This window comes from Glycine soja, chromosome 8 (genome assembly GCF_004193775.1).
Source record: "Glycine soja cultivar W05 chromosome 8, ASM419377v2, whole genome shotgun sequence".
NCBI classification, from domain to species: Eukaryota; Viridiplantae; Streptophyta; class Magnoliopsida; order Fabales; family Fabaceae; genus Glycine; species Glycine soja.
The window spans coordinates 10366770-10386397 of NC_041009.1; the positions used below are offsets into that span (position 1 = coordinate 10366770).

Here is a 19628-nt window from a genome sequence, read left to right on the forward strand (position 1 = left end):
CTAATTAAGTAAAGAAAATATTAATTGTTAATATTTTTGAAATATGAAATATTTATGTTTTCATTTAATTCATTTTTTATATAAAATATTAAAAAATCAGTTTAAATATTAAATCAATTAAAGACAACACTTAAATAAGCAAATAGAATAAATCACATTTCCCAAATTATTGATCAAATCCTCTACTCAGTGCCAGTGGTGATATGGGAATGCTGCATTGCATATACTCGATCCCTCGAAGCTATCGTCACCAAAGTTCAGCTCAGAAACTTACCATGATATGATATGATATCTCTGCTGCTGCCTGCTATAGCCATACTCCAATCAATGTTGTTTCTTCTACTCCATACCATACACACTAACTAACGCAATTTGCAACTTGCAACAAACCATGCTACTCACGTGTTACCACCATCCCTTCCCTCATTCACTTTCTTCAACCTCAACCCACTCGCTCTTCACCACAAACAGAAACTGCAACCTCTCTCTCTCTTTCTCCATCGTAACCTCGCGCCCTCTCCACCTCACAACGCACACCGCTCACCGCTTCAATTCCCTCACAGTTCGAGCCGACTCATTTCGCCTCCGATCCGAACATGCCGCCGCCGATTCCAATTTCGACTCGCTCCTTTCGCTGCTCGAGTTCTCGTGTCTGCTCTCTTCCGCCATATCCTCCGCTGCCGCCGCTGTGCTCGCGGGTTCCAAGAGCGAGCTCATCGCTGGGATCGGTGCCAGAGCTGCTCCGTTCGGCGGCGCGTTGCTTGTGGTCGGGGTTCTGGTCGGCGCGTGGATTCGGAGGCGGCAGTGGAGGCGCGTGAGTGTGGAGGCTGGGAAGGGCGGGTTGGAGGTGAACTTGCTGGAGAGGATTGAGAAGTTGGAGGAGGATTTGAGGAGTTCCGCGACGGTTGTTAGGGTTTTGTCGAGACAGCTCGAGAAATTGGGGGTTAGGTTTAGGGTTACGAGGAAGGGCTTGAAGGATCCCATAGCTGAGGTAACTACTCTCATTTTCCTATGCTAGTTTTGTGATTCTGGTTTTGCACGTGTTTCTATGTGGAATGTGTTTGGGGAGTGAGTTTGTTGGGGTTCCATTCGCCGAGCATATGTAATGCTGATGCATGAATGACAACTTCAAATGGTTACAGATTTTAAGCAATGAGAAGTGCGCTTCTGAAAGTCTGGGGTAATATGGTGTGAGTAATGTGATATGAAGTGAGTTTGTTTGATTGGATGATAATAAGGCTTATTGAGGGAAAGCTTTTTGATATAAGGCTGGTGGCATAATAGCTTTATTATTTTAAAACAATAATAAGTTGCTGACAAACTCTGAACATTATGATTCATAACCAAATTTAGCAGCCCTTCAAATTAAAATTCATAACAAAAAGACATAAATAACCTGTATTTTCTTCCCAAAGTCCTTATTAGAAAAATAGATTTGTCGAATCATCACTGGATTCAGTTCCATAGCTGTAGTCAAGGATCAACTTTCCTAAAATCTTAAGCTGTTAGGTAGAAGCCCATGAATGATTTTTATATCTTGCACACTTGCTTAGCCTAGAGCACTTTGAGCTTGTAGTGTGTGCTTAGCCTAGAGCACACTGGCTTCTTTTATCTTGCATTGAAATTTAACTTCGATAAGAGTGGGGGTGGCAAGGATTGAACTGCAATCCTAATTACTTGGTTGCACATCAGAGATTAGAGAAGATTGATGTGCATCCTGGTGAAGTAAATTATACTAGCTTTTGTGTCAATTATATGGATTGGATGCCAAAATCTGTCAATACGTTGTTGCGGAAGCACAACCAGACACACACTTGGTTATGGATGCCTTGGAATCATTTTAAATACTAAAACTTCTCCCAAAAGTTTAAGCTGTTAGGTGGAAGCCCTATAACTTTCATCTTACAGGTGTCCAAACTTTCATCTCCTTCATTAGATTTTGGTCTTTCTTAAACATCATTTTAAGTACCATCCAAATCAACCACCATCTATTCGGTATCCTTTTGCTCCTTACTAAGCTTGTATTAGCCATTTGGTTCAGATTTCAGGTATTTTTACTTGCTTCTCTAATACCAGCTGCCCTTGCTAGTTGCCATTCCTCATGTATCAGTTTTTCATTGACATCCCCATAGAAGTCTCCATCTTCAACATTTTCATCAATACATGGTTCAATACCCATTGATGATCCTCCACTAACTCTTCTCTCTTTTTTTTTTTTTTACAAAACCCCACGCTGCTAATAGTCAGTGGTCGCTTTTTTTTAGAAGCTAGTCAGTAGCCGCTTAAAACCAATTATTTTGTTTACACTATGGTTTGTGATTTACAGTGCAGCAAAAACACTTGAATTTGTTGTTGGTACTTCTAAATGAAATATATTGTGAAATATTCTATATTAACTTCATTCGTATTTTGTTTTTTAATATTTATTCTTTGCATCTTTCTGTACACACACACACACACATTTAAATTCTGCATTGCCATTTTGTATCATCTTGGATACAATACACATGACATACCCATATGGCCATACCTGGGCCACATGTATTGAATAAACTCATGTTTGTGGTGCGGCATGTACTGAATTTCATGTTAATTCAATTGCTAGCACAAGGAAATTTAAAATGTTTTTGTTTGTAAAAATTAAGAAAATTGTACACTAAATGTTTGTTGGCCTCCCCTTGGTAACATTTTAAATGAATGGTCGAAGTTCAGTATGTTGAAAAATCTGACTGGAAAAGATATCTAATTATTTTTTCATTTCTTGAAGACTGCGGCTTTGGCCCAGAAGAATTCTGAGGCTGCTAGAGCATTAGCAGTGCAATCAGACATTTTGGAGAAGGAACTTGGTGAAATTCAACAGGTTTTACTAGCAATGCAGGTAATCCTCCCCTCCTATGTTATTTAAACTCTGCCTGGCAGTGCAGGCACAATTTACAAATCAAATGTGCATGTAATTGTGCTTATAATTTAGGTTAAAAATGTTTTTGGACAAGTGTAGGCTATCTCTTGAAGGGTAAGTGGCATATTGCTGATAGAAGGAATTAAAACATAAAAACTGCAGTAACCAAAAACCAAACTTATAAAACATAGGGACCAAAAGGTCCAAAACCAAATTTGAGTAGACTATAGGGATAAAAAATGTATTTAAAGTTTAAACCTATAATTTATATTCACCTCTCTATATTTTAGAAGTATGTGGGTGTATGTTAGAAAACTATTGGCCTGTTCGTTTTAAAGTTGGGTAGAATTATAGGCGTTAACATACTCAGCATAATTGGGATATGTATTCAAATTACTGTCACAAATTTTTGCGCTTGGAACATGTGCAGTGTGGGAAATTGATTCTTGGGTGTAAAACAAGTGGGTGTATTTAGCAATCCCCACCCCTCTCCCTCTCCCCCCAAAATGCTAAAACACAAACTACTAAATCTTTCAGTGTGTTCAAATATAACATCTTTTTTTTATTTTCTGGTAATGTAAAAAGTTGTACATTGACCATGGATCCAGTTTGGCCGTATATGGCTTAGTAAAAAATTTCTTGGCCGCTTTACTTTGCAAAGTATCCTCATTTTTTTAATCATTGAGTTTGAATTGGATGGTTGTGTCTGAGCGTTCATGTAGGAACAACAGCGAAAACAGCTTGATCTGATTCTTGCAGTTGGGAAAGCTAGTAAGCTATGGGAAAGCAAGCAAGAAACCAATGAACGACATGATACGTTAGAATTGTCTAATTCAGCTGAGGATGAGGTAAAACAGGAGGTGCACCAAATATGAAGATTGGGTTAAAATAAGGGGAAATTCCTGAAATTTGAAAGTGACAAATCGTGGTGCAATATTTTTGTTTTTTTTTTCCGTGTACACTGTATAATCGATTGTTACACAAAATCAAAATTACCAGAATTTTATCAGCACATAAATAATGATTATTCGTTTTTCTAGAGTACCTCAAATTTGATGTGGATACAGGTGAGAAGAGATTACACGAGAGTCAAGACAAACTAATGTGGAGGCTTTTGTTGAACTCTGTCCAGTTATAGGGTAAAAGTTCAGCAACGTATCTGTTGGGTTCTTTGTGCTTGTGCATGTACACTCTGAATTCAAGTTTGTAAGCTGTTATCCATCAATTTTCTTTCTACATGCTTAAGTTGGTAGTTATAAAGGCTCGGTATAACATTTTTTTCTCTCACCTGCATGTTTCTGTATCATATTAAAATGAACCTTCAATATTCATTGATAAATATTGATAATGTTAGTTGGTTAAGGCCGTGAAGTAAAGGATTCATATCCTTTCAAGGTAATTACCCTAAGTAAAATCTATTCGATTCGATGCTTCAGCACCTCCTATACACTGTTGACACTTGACAGCGGAACACCCCCCTTTAAAGTTTAAATTATGTACCTCTTTAAGATTTTATAGTCGAAGGACCTCGCGATATAATTTTTCTGTAATCAGCATTTCAACGAATGTTTTCTGCCAAGCCTATCGGGCCCTGCTACTGCTAAACAGATTGGTCCTATCCGAAAAGTTCTCCATGAACTCTGGACTATAAAGAAACCAGTTTGTTTATCTGCTATGTTCAAATTGGCATCCCCTCGTGAAGAATTTGTGAAACTCAACTCTAATAGGACTTTGAATTTGCAAACTAAGAAGGCTGTTGCAGGTTGCATCCTAAAGGATCACCTTGGCCATCTTATAGTAGGCCTCATCTTTGGGATCGTGTACCGTCATAAAGGCTGATCTTTGGGGTATTCACGAGGGAAAGGGACTACAGCTCACACTATCTAGATTCTAGACTCTAGAGTTTTGATAAGTGTAAAATATGAATTAATTTGATAGTCAATTTTGACTAATAAATGAGTGTAATTTTTTCACTTTATTATTATTTTTAATGAAACAATGAAGAAATTAATATTTTTGATATTTTTTTATTAGCAGAAGTTATGAGAAAAAAGATTTGAAGTGTTTTGAAGAGAAATTGATACAAAAATTGGAAGAAAAAACCTTGAAGAAAAAATGGAAGGAGTAGACAGCTCGTTCAGCGTGTCACACAGGCTTAGCGTGTATATATTGAGTCTCAGAGCTATCTAAAGTCTATTCATCTCTATTGTGTGGTTTGATCATCCGTGCATTTGTTTTTAGGGATTATACATTGAAAAACGATAATGTCTAAAGTGCATCTCAACATTGCATCACAAGGGATAGAGTGACTTTGTTGTGTCTCTACATACATCTTTATACGTAATGTTGTTTATGATTCAATCTTTGCAAAAAGATTTAAGAGAAAATATATAAATTAGACTCTTCATCATAAGGGACCAGGATTAAGCATATTAATATATGTGGGTGGAAATTAGGAAAGCAGTTAATAGAGAAAAAATATTAATATTGCATCAAGAGTAGTTAAACATGTTAGACTCCAACATTATCACATTCTGAACTCATCTTTTTGCATTTAAATTATTATTTCTTATTATTTTTTTCTTTTTTCCTTTTATCCTCAATTTTTACATTTACAATTTCTTTGCTCTTCTACTTCTTCTCTTGCTTACAAATTGAGTATTTACCAACCCAAATACAAACAAAGTCCATATGGACTCGACACTCGATCTTTCGTTTTAGTCTTTATTATTTTGATAAAATTGATGCACTTATCAATCGATAAGTTTTCAAAAGGATTTTAGTGGGTAGTGATTCATTGGTATTGGAACGTTAGCAAAACCATTTTTCCATCACACTTATATATAGTGCATCTTTTGAAGAAATGATTAGTTTTTGTTAACTTTTAGAGCTTTTAACTTTTAGAAATAATTTCAACCAATGTGCTTACTTGACTTGGTGAAATGGAATTCATATAAAATATGTGTACTACAAAATTAAGTAAAAAGTAGATCGATCTTGCCTAGAATATCCTCACTAAACCAGCTTCCCCGCTAAAGTCAAAGCTCTTGTGCACCTTCCTTCAAAGAACAAAGAGAATTTGGTATAGATGTTCCAAAATTCATTCTAGACAAGGTCAGTCGACAGAGAATGTTTTAGGTTTCAAAGTCATTCACGGGGACATGGTGTAGCACTATCCCATCCGTGCTTCTTTGTGGACGTATGCTCTCACGTTTCACACGGCTGATTTAATTTTGGGTTGATTTCCATTATTTTTTTTTTGTTTTTATTATTTTTTTAGGTAGATTTCTACGGTTTATAAGTTTGTAAATTAACTTTCAAATATTTAAGGTAACTGCATGTTTAAACTCAATTATTTGTAATTACTGATTCAAAATATTTCTATACTGTCGTTTAATTATAAATTATTATATATGATAAATTTATTTAATTATAAATTATTATATATGACAAATTTATAAGATAATTATCCTGAAAATCATAATAACAATAATTTGTGATAGGGTGACCCTAAAACTTTTTTATACCATTAAACTTAAATTATAAAGCCTTATTTAAAATTTTCAATAGATTATAAAACTTATAAAAGCAAAGGTTAACGAGTTTTATCCTTCCAGATAGAATGATCTGGGCGACAATTTATTAATCTTTTTAAGTTTTTAACGGTTGGTGAATCGAAGAGTAACTTGTCTTAACTAAACATACTACTATTTTTTTGGGGTGCTACGCTAAATTGTCTTGGATTGCCTACAAGGCTACACTTCACATTGCAATTATTCACTTCCTTGTTTGTGGTCACAATTGTCAAAACTATCAACGCCACTAAATCGGGGATTGCATGTGAATGTGTGTGAACCCCCACCTTTAGGACTTTGTTTTCAAAAATAAAAAAATAAAAATGTATATTCAGTATTTTAGAGCAAGCAAGGATTTGGAAGGGACATTAAAATAGATGTAAGAGAAGCAGCGTGAGTACCCTTGCCTTTTGTGCGACCTTTTTACTCCGCCAATGGTAAAGCTAATTGAATAAAAAACTTCGTACCCCATTGTCCAGAGATTCTTCGTTATGCGAAGGTATGGGGAAGAGATCTTGTACGCAGTCTTACCCTTGTATATACAAAGAGGCTGTTTCCGGATTCGAACCCATGACCAATAAGTCACCAAGACACAACTTTACCGCTGCAAAAAAACTAATTGAATATTCGATTAAAAAGCAGTGAAGCAAAGAAAAAATTGCTTTACATTACTTGTTTTTTTATGATTGATAAGCTCAGCACATCATTTGTGACTGGTGGAGTTTTTAGAAAAATGGGTAAAGTAAAGGCTGTACAAAATGGAAAGATTTTCATCTTTGCAGACACACCTTTTTTCGTCCTCTCAGTGGCAAAAAAGATGCGTAGCTAGGTCTGGTCACTCATACAGTCACAATCCCTCTCAGTGCAATGTCAATTTTGACTAATTGAAAGCTGTAGAGTCACTGCAAGGAATTCCCAAACCTCGAAAAGGAAACTGAAACGAGAATAGTTTCGCAAGCCCAAAAACTTATTTGGTGTCAAATGCTTTCTTGATGTGTGCTAGATCAATCTTAGAAATTCACATTTTAGGATTATGTGACAACCAAAAAGTTCATAAACAGCTTATGTTAAAATGTGTGTTTATCTATCAGAACTTTTCAACAATAACCTATGTACTAAAATTGACGTTGTTACACAAAAACATCAAAGCAAGAAAAAAATGCAATTATTATTATTAAATTTTCAAATTGATTCTTATTGTGTAATTTTTTTAACAAGTTTTACACTTATATATTTAAATGAATCCCCACACGCCACTAAATAATATGCTTAAGATTCCAACAGTTTTATATGGCATTTTGGTCTCAAAATTATTTTTGCAGCAGAAAAAATGTCAACGTGATTTCCCTAATTGTGATTAGAATTAATTGAGAAGTTACTATATGATTTTGATATGAAATGTTTACAATTTGTGAAATTCATAAAAGTCAAATTTAATACGAGTCCCATTCAAATCAACTTAACATGGAGTATCAACTATAGGACCACTTCTGCAGGAGCTGTATTTGAAAGAAAATAGGTAACAAATACAAGTACTTAATCATTCAATTTCATCGTCCTCTCTACACTATACAAACTTGAGGGATCAGTAGCAGTAATTCATACTACTTTACATGCAAAAAAAAAAAAAATCCAAAATCCTCCATTGGATCGAATCAAAATGATTCATTAATTTACACCTATGAAGCACGGACACCACAGTCCCTTGCCGTATCCGGATATGACACCGACACCGATATCAACACAACACCGATGCTCGTGTTCGGGTTGAATTTGGTGTGTTTGACAGGTGTCCACGTATCCATGTTCGTGTCATGTCCGGTGTCCGTGTTAGTGTTGATGCTTCTTAGATTTACACCACATTTTTCTGTTAGCATAAGCAAAGACAAAAGCCACACAAAGCACTTGCACTGGCCGCCATAATCAGGTGCAAGCAAAGTAGTAATCAAAGTCATTGACAGTCAAAGAGAAAAATCTCTAAACTGAGAACTGAGACAAAAATTAGTTAGCATAATAAATGCGAATTTGAACTACCCCCTCTTGTCTGTGATATTTTTAAACACGCAGAAAGGACAAGGGGCATTTGTTATCTATCCACGACGCAGTTTCTAATAACCAGGCTCAAAGTCTCAAGCCCTCAAACTACTAATAGAACACTGTCCAAGGGGGGCCCCTTGATACTGATGTGGATTCTCCCAATTTGCTTAACCCTCTTGAGTCGTTCCTTTCACTTTTTTCTGCTACACTCTGCACTCTGCACTCTGCACTGCACCCTCTCTCTCTCTCTCTCTACTTGCTTGCTATTGCTGCCAACACATCTTCCAATTATGTACCTCTCTTCTCCTCTTTCTTCAGGCTATACGCCATGAGAAGAAAAGCACTACTCGACACTGGAAAATAAATAGAATAAAAAGCCTTCTTCCTTTTGGTTGGGTTCTTCTTCACATCACAACTTGCTAAAGTTAATTTCTTCAGAGGCCACTGGCATTCGGATCTCAGTTAACTTACATTAAATTTTGGCCACCTAGTTTTCTCTTTTAGATGGGGAGTGACTTCAAGGGGTGGTGACTTGATCACATGCATTTATGGCTTCACTTAATTCATATCATTACTACACAAACACCTCCTTGCTCATCATACTTCTTCTCCATAATTTGTTCTCTCTATCTCTAGCTTCTGCCTCCAATCACCCTCAGCCTGCAATTTCTACAAGGGTAAGCTTTAATCTAAGCCATGTTTATTTCCCTTGATCTTTTTCCCATAACCGCTTAAACTGTGTATATAATACATGGTCAAATATAATAAGGGTATGTAGAAAAATTAATTAATTTGGTTTGTTTGTTATGTGCAGGAACTGTTATTTGAGGAGAAAAACAGGCTAGGTTCAATTCCTCCTAGCTGTCATAACAAGTGCAATGATTGCCATCCATGCATGGCAGTTCAAGTGCCAACTTTGCCAAGCCATGACTCTAACCCTCCAGATCTTACCAAAACTGCAGCCATGGCAACTTTTCTTAACCCTTCTTCTCCGCAAGGCAACAGGTACTCCAATTACAAGCCATTGGGATGGAAATGCCATTGTGGTGACCACTTCTTCAACCCGTAATTATAAATTTGTAAAATGGCCCTCTTATTTTTTTTGTTGGTTAAATTTTAATATTTGTGGCTTAGGGATCAGCTAGGGTAACAGATTTGCGTCAGCATGGATCCTATACATTGGAGCTTGATACACTTGTACATAGTTTGTTAGACCTCATGATTTCCAACTTTATTATATTGTTACATCTAAATTTTGAGAAAGTTATTACCTTTTTCCTGCTTTTGGGTCTTTCTATTAAGGATTAATTGCTAATTTTGTGTCCCATCAAAACAGACAGCAAGAGATGTTGTGTTGTGTCTTGTCCATTTCAAATGTCTTTTCTTTTCCCTGATTTCTTTTTGGTTTTTGGAACTTATCATACTGTGAATTTGTGAACCTATCATACTATGATAACCTTTTCGCTTATCTTGCAATTTTTATTGCCTGCGAGATGGTACATGTTCACAATCACACCGTTGTTTTTATACGTCTCGTAGTCCTATGAGTGATCCCCTACCTTGTCTGTATATTTTACTCATTCTTAAGTGTTCTTAGAGCAAAAGATTTCTCTTAATTGTGAATCATCATCAAAAGATTTCACTATAATGAAATTGTTTTTTTGATAATATTGTCAAAATATTTTTAAATTAATTATTATTTTTAAAAATAAATAAATTATCTAAGTCCACTCTTAATCAGAAGTAACCTTACAAAATTGACATATTATTAGTGTGAAGAATTCTGCACTATCAACTAATGAAAAAAATTAACCAAACCATATCGGGAATACTCTATTTATAAGAATTAAAAATATATCAAACTCATTTTAATATTATATATGTTTAAATTATAGATTTTTTTGGACTAATTAGGTTATTAATACAAAATATTCACATATTTTGTGGATATCTTTATCGAAAAATTTGGTTAGTTGTTTCTAATATGACTTTTCCTTTTAATATTACAAAATCAGAATACAAAAATCTTGCTTAAGAGAGTCAAAAGGAAAGTTCGATTTAGAAAAAAAAAGTCTTCATGATATATTGATCTAAGGTTTGATGAAAAAGATATATGCTCGAATAGAAATGACTTTGAAAGTATATTTGTGTAAAAAAAGAGAAAGAAAAAGAGAAGGGACAAGGTAGAGAATTCAAAATCGGTTTCTATACTCATGGTCAACCATTACACATTATGAGTAATTCAGTAACGGGTAGGATGGGTCCAAGGTGCATTTTTTTATTACTATCCAACAATTTGATTTTCAGAGGCAAATTAATTGAATGAAAATATTATGCCTCATCCAAGTCCAACAAATTTGCAGTAGTAGAAGACAGTGTACATGATACAATTTCTATAAATTTTCTCATATTATATTATCAAGTTTTTAAATTAAATGATAAAAATGTTTTATTATTAAAAAGTGTTAATTAAAAACGTTTTATTAAATCGAAAAATCATTATTATTTTTTAGTTAAAAAATAAACCGACAAAAATATAAATTTGACCCATACAAAGAAAAGCTTTATCACGTGAGTTTTTAAGCTCTCAACCTACCAACCAATTGTAGGGACTGAATCCACCTTCGGGTATCTATTAATATTGTGGCATTTGATGTATTGGTTGAAATTCAAGATAATGTTATAGAATTTACACTAACTCATATTATACTCAAGAATTAGACTCTCTTAACGTATCAATCCATTTCAGCCTAGTTATGTTTGACTGTGAGAAGAAAAAAAAGAATAAAACTGAATAATTAACTTTACTCGACTAGAAGTCTCAAATCGGGGACAAAATTTACTCTACTCCACTAGAAAAAGTCCCACATCGATGTTTAGGAACAATTTCTTTCTAGGACGGTTTCCTGTGTTTTAGGCCAACTGGGATATCACAATTAACAACTCTCTTAAACAATTTGAGCATTTTGAGTTTGCGTTGCGCAGGTGATTTAATTGTTTCTTTCACCTAATAAATACCCCGTTAGTTTTCTTCCCATGTTTTTATGAAGTCTTATCGTGGTTGTTTCATAGAATTTACATGCAGGAACTGATATCAAACTCTTCAATTCTCGATTCTTACTGTAGACACACTATTAATTGGTCAATTTGACCTGTTTTATTTCATTGGAGGTGAATAGAGATTGGAGAAGGACTACCACTTAGTCAAGAACTCTCTTCTCTTAAATTGGAATTCAACATGGCAGGTTCTCTTATTGTTGCATATTGTATACAACACAAGAATTTGCCCTTAATCAACCTTGCTAAGTGATTTGCAACTCGACTCAAGAGTTTAACTATAAAAGATAACAATCTGTTTATAATATAAATTTTGAGACACACAACTATACCTTGTCATGTCACTTTGCTAATCTTTGTCACATCTGCACAATCGCTTACATGTCAATTCCTCTCAATTTTGTTTTTTCACTCATTGTTCTCCTTTCATGTTTATTATTGTGCATTATTCAATTTCAAACTTAATCTTCAGTTTAATATTAATCATTGTATTTTATTGTAATTCATGACTCAATTTCAACAGTTATAGTATTCGTTACTCTCTTTATTTCTCTTGCTGGCGTAAAACAATTAATTTATTTACTGCCTTTGAAACATCAATATGATTTCTTTGTAATCATCTAGAAAAGGCCTCTATGCTCTTCCTCTCACCCACCAAAACATTGGTGTATAATGCTTCTGCTAATAGAGTTTTGAAGTTCAAACCTTACAACATTTGATGCATCAATTAAACGAATCTCCAACAAGCATCCAAGCTGATATTCTTTTTTCTCCTTTTTCAAACAAGGTTGAAACCAAATTGGGGGTTTTGATTTTGGGTTTCCCTGGTCCATTTGGTTCCAACCCTATATGTTTGGAGATTGAAAAAAGATGGAAAAGGAAGTTGAATTAACATTAAATGTGCACGTATTTTACTGATTATTTTACAGATTACTGATTTGTTAGCAACAGTAAATTCCTACAAAATGCAGACTCATAAATTTAGATATAATCGGAGCCAAGGCCCAAAAAGACTACACAAGAACGAGCAGGCCCGTGCAAGACCCATAAAATCCCCCCATCCAAGTCATGCTTGCTATTACCTAACACATCATCAAGAAAGCTTAAAAACTGTTTTGGTTGGGTACGTCAGGCCCGTGCAGTAGTGCAACACATGGGGGGCACGTGAGAGCCCCAGTAGCAAGCTACTGTAGTGACTCTTTCCCTCAAAAAACTAATTTAATATCGTGTGAACCAATCACGCACAGATATTGAACTGATAAGAACAGGTCCTACACTTACACTTGATCTTAATCAAAAAGCCAAGAAAGGTATACTTACTTTTTTATCTTATTCTTCTACTCTTTTTTTTTGTAGATTACATCACATTATATTTTTATCTCATTTTCTCTTTCTATCTTTCACTTGGTGTGTGCATATCATTTTTCTTGAATAAATGCATGACTATTTTATCATGAATTGTAGAAGACATCTAATGGTCGGTTAAGTTGCAAAGTTGATGATTATAGGTCAATTCAAATTGTTTGTTGGAAGATATGACCATGGCATCTTTGTAACGTTGGGTATAGGAAAGAATCGTTGTCCCCTCCCGTTCCTAACTTCCTATACAAGGTTCCTAACACTTTCCTTTGTACATTGAAATTGAGTCAACTTATATAAACTTCTCAATAACTAATTAAGTATTCTGAGTAAAAGAAAACAAATTAAATTAAAAATGCAAATGAAATATTTTTTATATAAGTTAATTAAAATTAAGTTCTATTGCAAAAACTTATTGTATAAATAACTTGCTCTTAAATAGATAAAAAAATTACTATTTCATGTCACAAATATATGGCTGGCAAAGGTGTTGAGAATAAAGAGTCACTTCATTTTAATTAAAAAAAAGAAAGTAAAAACGATTATTTAGGTCTAAAATAGATAAGGTCTGAAGTCAAAGTCTTCTGCAAACGATGCATTTCCAGGAAAGTAGAGTCAAGTGAAAAGATCTATTTAATATGCAGTGAGCATGAGGGGATCAGTTAGAAATATTAAAGTTAATTAGCGTTGAATATGGAGAGTGAAAGCAGCAAAGTTAAAGTTAATGGATTTCAACGATGTTGAAGAAATGATAAGTGGATAACAATACTCCTCGCATAAATTTTCGTAACAAATACAAAAAGAGAAATAGGAAGAGAACATGAAAAAAAGACCATTAGATAAAATAAGTAATAAGATAAAAAAAATTACAAAATATATTGCTAAAACCTAACAACTTGCTCTTGAAATAGCTTCTTTTTTTTAAAAAAAGAAAAACTACTATTTCATGACACAAAAATATTAGGCACCGACAAATTAAGTATGGTTGACAAAGGTGTTGAAAAAAGAGTTCTTTCATTTAAATTTAAAACGATTATTCAAATAAATAAAAAACGACTATTCAAGTCACAAAATAGATAATGAGATTATTCAAGTCATAATAATGAAGTCCAAGTCTTCTGCAAACGGTGTATTTCGAGGAAAGTAGAGTCTAGTGAAAAGTTTTATTTATAATGAGAATATGCAAGGAGCATGAGGGGTTCAATTAGAAATATCAAAGTTAGGGTTGAATATGGAGAGTGAAAGCAAGCAAGTTAAGCAGAAGCTGGGGGTCTTGGATATCCTCAAGGAAGCTGTAACATTCTATGTCAGCAATATCAACTTCATTATCTTCACCTTTCTCAATTCCCTTCCTTTCTTTTTTGTCATGCTTTACTTTGAAATTTTGTTCCAGCAAACTATCGTTGAGACCCCGGAAATTTTTTCACTTCTACCTTTTAACGAAAGAAATCATGCCTATGAACTTGATGTAATTTATGATTACGGCACAAACATTCCTAGTAGAAGTTTTCGTAAGAACTATTTGCCTGATAAAAGTTTTAGTAAGGATTATTTGCCTGTTTTGATTCTACTTGGATTCATTTACTTGGTGCCTCTTCATGTTCTAGAGCTCTGCTCGGCAGTTGTAACTATGGATTCAGCTTCAAAGCTGTACTCAGAAGAGAATAACATGAGTGTCATGGATATGTTTAAAAGATCCATTGACATATCAATAATGAAAGGCACATTTATCACTTCTTTGTATATGCTCTTTTGGTCAACTTGCCTTTTGATTGCATTCCCATGGATGGCAGGTAACTGTTATGTGCTCTTCAGGGATTTAGGATACTACATATTTTTTGCAGTAATTTGTTTTTTAGGTTTTGTAAAGCTGTTGAAGGTGTATTTGGAATGGAGTGCTATTTGGAATATGAGTTTTGTGATATCAGTTGTGGATGGTATATATGGTATTGGGGCTTTGCGAGTTTCGTATTACCTCAGCAGAGGTAATCAGAAGAGAGGACTACTTGTGATGCTTGTTTTCTTTGCTTTGGGACTTTGTTTAAGGTTGTCATGTGTCTCCCTTGGATGCTATAAAGGAGGGTATGGGATATTTGTACAAATTGGGCTCCTCGCTGTGTTAAATACCCTGAAATGGCTGTCGTGCATGATTTACTTTTCTGATTGCAAGGAGAGGAAAATGCAGAAGAAAGTTGATGAGGAATCAGGTAAAGATCTTGCAAAATGATTCATTGAAGAATGGAACTTGGAGATAATTTGCTGTTATGTAGTGATAAATTTGTTTTTATGTGGAGTTAGTGATGAGAATTTGAATAATGTACAAGATGTGTAGAGTGGGAAATATTTATACTTCCATTTGCCAAAAGGAATGTAGGACTTCTGAACTTTTGATCAGGAATAAATTGTGAACAAATGATTTACGTCAAATGGCAAGCTTACAATAAATCTATTTTTTTTTCCTGTCTACACTCTAGCATGAAAATTCTTTTTTCTATTTTTGAGTAGGGATGAAGGAACTGGTGGCCTAGTACTCAATCAATAAAAACAGAATGGGCTAGGAATGTTTGGCTAGAAAATTTGGAGACCGGTAAAGAATGGGGCACTTTGTTTTAAAAACAGTAAAATATATTTTCAAAGTTTTTTTTATGATTTTAATTATAAATTTAACAAATACTACATTGTAATTTTGTTTTCAAATATACATAATTTCAGGTCATGTTTAATTTAACTCAAATTAATTTCAAAGCATTAATACACCCTTTGCACTATTTTCTTTTTCGAAGAAAAAAAATAAAACTAGCTGTACGAAAGAGTGATTAGTGACAGAGACATGGTAAGAGAAAACAGGAATAGAGATTAGAAGGTGTGAAGAAAGAGTGAGAGTGAGACATGATAATGCACAGCCACACAAAATAGAATAGAAAGAGCGATGGATGTGGCGAAGAACGGTTAGCGGTGTGGGACTTGTTGACATGGCTTCTTCTACACTCGCTCTGACTCTCAGCCTCTCCACCACCACCACCACCTCCACCACCTCCTACTCCTATCAACACCGGTTTCCATGTCCTAGAATAAAGTTATTCTCTTCCAAGCACCGCTCCTTCTCCGTCTCAGCTTCTGCTTCCACCTCAAATTCGCTTCAGGCTCTCATATTCGACTGCGATGGCGTGATCCTCGAGTCTGAGCACCTGCATCGCCAGGCCTACAACGATGCCTTTGTTCACTTCAACGTTCGCTGCCCTTCTTCTTCTTCTCCGGGCCCACTCAATTGGGACGTTCAATTCTACGACGAACTCCAGAACCTCATTGGTGGAGGCAAACCCAAAATGCGATGGTTCTCTGCTCTCTTTTCTTTTTTTTGTTTATCTTTATGTTTTGCTGTTGGAGTTTACTTACTTATCGTGTTGTGTTTTTTAAGGTACTTTAAGGAACATGGGTGGCCTACGTCCACGTTGTTCCAGACGCCTCCGACTAATGATGAGGATCGGGCCAAGTTGATTGACACTCTTCAGGTGTTTATTTATGTCTTCTTACTATTTGGAGAGGGAAAATCAAATTTATGCATGCATGAATGAATGACATATTTTGATGTTTAACCAGTGAAGACCCTTTCAATTGTCATCTCATTTGTAATATGATGTTCTTGTATTGATCATGTAGGATTGGAAGACTGAGAGATACAAAGAAATAATCAAGTCAGGAACTGTGAGTGGACTTCTATATATTTCCTATACTGTGAAATTGGTATCTGAATTGTTAAATACTCGTACATTTTGGCACAGGTAAAACCCAGACCTGGAGTTCTGAGATTGATGGATGAGGCTAGAGATGCAGTAAGATAACGATATATGTGTTCTAGCTCTGTACTGATCTCTTGTTTCAGTTTGATTACCTGATGTATTACTTGCTTTGCTTCTGATGGGATGCTTTCAATCTGAGCTGTTGGTTAGGGATATTATCTTTTTATCTTTCAAGTTTGTCATTTTTTGCCCAATTGTTCTTGCAGGGGAAAAAGCTAGCTGTTTGCTCAGCAGCAACTAAAAGTTCAGTTATTCTCTGTCTTGAAAACCTTATAGGAATTGTAAGCCTATTTTCTTAAATATTCTCACTATTGGGAGTACAAATTTATTTATTAATTTGCACTCTACCGAGTTATTTTCTCTGTTGTAGGAGCGCTTTCAAGGCCTTGATTGCTTCCTTGCTGGTACATATCCTTTTATTGGCCATGTAACATTTGAGACATATGTTTCCTGCTCAAGTATTGTGGAACAAAACTTACACCATGCTGCAGCGCCTGCTGAAGCATCAAAAGTCAAAATTAATTTGCATCTATGTTTATTTTTTCATCCTATAAGAAAATTGGATAATACATTCTCATAACATTAGTTCTATTATACATGTGTAAAAAAGGTTTTCCACTTTTCCTAGTTGATAACATCCACCACTCTGCTTGTAAATTTTATTAATTTTTTTATGTGGCAGTACTTTGGGTATATAAGTTTAAATCTATCTGTCCATTTATTTTTTATTTTTTTTATCGGTAAATGTTAGTTGTTAGTAGGAGGGATTTGAATCCGCAACCTCCCCCTCTCCCTATTCCCTTCAACCATTAAGTCAATCTTATAGCTTCCTATCTGTCCATTTATTTAAACTTCCAGGTGATGATGTGAAGGAAAAGAAGCCTGACCCATCAATATACGTGACAGCTTCCAAGGTTTTATTATGACAATATGATCAAAAACTTTGAAACATGGATTTCTAAAATTTCTTGTATGCACTAACAGAGTGAGCATAACTTACATGAGCATTGCAGAAGCTAGGTATATCAGAGAAAGACTGCTTGGTTGTAGAGGATAGTGTTATTGGATTGCAGGTATATATTCTAGTGTTTTCTATTTTCTATATTTTGAGATATAACCAATCTAATTATATGGTATATGCTGTTTAAGAAGAGAAGAAAACAGACTAGATGAGCTCGGGTTAGAAAGTCTTAGGGCGAGGAATTGTCTGTGTTATTAGACATGACAATATCAAATGATGAGCCTAGACATGAAATTTCAATTACTGAATCTTCATTTTGTTCCTTAATTCGTCAAATTACATTTAATCAGGTTATTTAACTAACAAAAATGCTAAAAACTATCATCTGATCTAAATTAACCTCTATAGGCAGCAACACAAGCAGGGATGTCATGCGTGGTTACCTACACACCTTCCACAGCAGAACAGGTGAGGCAGTTAACTTTCAAATAAATTCAACAAGAAAATGCCAATTAATTTGATATTGGACATGAAGGGGAATTACTATCCACTTAAACTGGCTGCACGATGATGTACCTGGATTATATTTTGGATCTAATGTAGGATTTCAAAGAAGCCATAGCAATCTACCCTGACTTGAGTAACGTAAGGTATAATGCAATGCTAGCAACTGAAGGTATTAGATTTTCTTCATTTACTCAGCTAGTAAAATTGTGTGAACCATCATGCAGATTGAAAGATTTGGAATTACTACTTCAAGATGTTGTAGCTGCTAAATAGAAGATTTGCTTGTGCCTTGGAAATGTTGCTATTTTAGCTGCCCTGCAGTGGTTTCTATCGGGAAAATGGATTGACATATTTGATGTTTAAGATCTCTCTCTAAAATAACTTTTTTTTTCATATATTAATTGACTGCCGATGATGTATACGTGCAAGTTAAAATGTAACAACAATTCTTTGCAAGATGTAGTAAAGATCATAATCTACTGTTAGTGTTTTTCTCATTAAATTGGAATGCTTGCCAGAAAATTGCGATATTTTAGTTAGGATAAGTTTTTTTCGCCATAAAAATAAGAAAGGAAGAAAAAATCTGCAAAGAACTTAATATGAATGTTCACCCTAAATTTTAATGGGTTCTAAATGTAAGTGTCTTTCGGTCTCTCAATCATCTAATAACCAAACAGAAGAATGACATCAACGGTTCTTGTGATTGTATCCATGTCTCCTTTTGTGATATTCGTTCATATTTTCTTAGGTTGCTACTGATGAATTTGTCATGGTTAATTAATGGAAGGACTGATATGTTGAATTTTAGCATTGCAATGGAGAAAGGTTGCTTGAAGAGTCTATATTTTTATAAAGAAAAAAAGTTGTTTTATTCGAAAATGTATTTAAAATTAAAACAATCATAATAGTTATTTATAATAATATGTCAAAAAAATTGGAGTGAGAGAGGCTCAAACTCTCGACCTCAGGATAACTCAGAAGTTATGAGACCTCCAACCTCAGGATAACATTACTTACATTAATATATAATATATATGACAGGACAAGACGAATATTATAGTATCTCATTCCTATAAAATATGGGTAAATACTCACCCTCATTTCTAATCTCAATAAACAGCTAATTACTTACTCCGATTTGCATATACCGGTAGGATCTGAGTCTACTTGGTTATCCCTAGAGAAGAACATAATAGAACATAATAACATTGACAATAGATTTGTGATAATGACAGCCATAATGACAATAATGGTCATAATACTAATAATAATGATAATTGTGACTAGAATGATTATGAGTCTTTAATGGTGATGGTAAACATAAAAAACACAGATCAATCACAATTCTCATTCATGATAAGTTAGTTCATTTTTATAATAAATATCTTATAAAAAATATCAACAATGATTTATAATTAAATGATAGTTATAAT

The 19628-nt window shown here is 34.5% G+C and overlaps 3 protein-coding genes and 1 non-coding gene across 6 annotated transcripts; 3 read left to right on the plus strand and 1 right to left on the minus strand.

Annotated features, from left to right (window-relative positions):
- Positions 1–171: 171 nt before the first annotated feature.
- On the plus strand, positions 172–4252 carry LOC114421855. Of its 2 annotated transcripts, none has more exons than XM_028387949.1 (3): positions 172–991; positions 2768–2878; positions 3967–4252. In XM_028387949.1, the coding sequence occupies exons 1-3, from the start codon at positions 392–394 to the stop codon at positions 4000–4002; spliced, it is 747 nt and encodes a 248-aa protein (XP_028243750.1). In that variant the 5' UTR covers positions 172–391; the 3' UTR covers positions 4003–4252. The 2 variants fall into 2 exon arrangements, with proteins under 2 accessions (XP_028243750.1, XP_028243749.1); XM_028387948.1 differs by having other exon boundaries at positions 175–991; positions 3622–4192.
- A 4441-nt stretch (positions 4253–8693) lies between these two features.
- LOC114421306 (EPIDERMAL PATTERNING FACTOR-like protein 1) lies at positions 8694–9806 on the plus strand. The gene is made up of 2 exons (XM_028387175.1): positions 8694–9188; positions 9326–9806. The coding sequence occupies exons 1-2, from the start codon at positions 9060–9062 to the stop codon at positions 9578–9580; spliced, it is 384 nt and encodes a 127-aa protein (XP_028242976.1). The 5' UTR covers positions 8694–9059; the 3' UTR covers positions 9581–9806.
- Positions 9807–12686: 2880 nt separating this feature from the next.
- LOC114424838 lies at positions 12687–12882 on the minus strand. The gene has a single exon (XR_003669132.1). It is a non-coding gene; the product is annotated as a U2 spliceosomal RNA (small nuclear RNA).
- A 1223-nt stretch (positions 12883–14105) lies between these two features.
- On the plus strand, positions 14106–18697 carry LOC114421857 (haloacid dehalogenase-like hydrolase domain-containing protein At4g39970). 2 transcript variants are annotated; one of them, XR_003668585.1, is made up of 11 exons: positions 14106–16261; positions 16346–16439; positions 16588–16632; positions 16710–16760; positions 16934–17008; positions 17098–17131; positions 17586–17641; positions 17741–17800; positions 18097–18156; positions 18292–18338; positions 18420–18697. XR_003668585.1 is itself a non-coding variant. In XM_028387951.1 (11 exons), exons 1-11 carry the CDS (start codon positions 15861–15863, stop codon positions 18466–18468), a joined length of 972 nt encoding a protein of 323 aa, XP_028243752.1. In that variant the 5' UTR covers positions 14116–15860; the 3' UTR covers positions 18469–18697. The 2 variants fall into 2 exon arrangements, 1 of the variants encoding a protein (XP_028243752.1); XM_028387951.1 differs by having other exon boundaries at positions 14116–16261.
- The last annotated feature ends 931 nt before the right edge of the window (positions 18698–19628 follow it).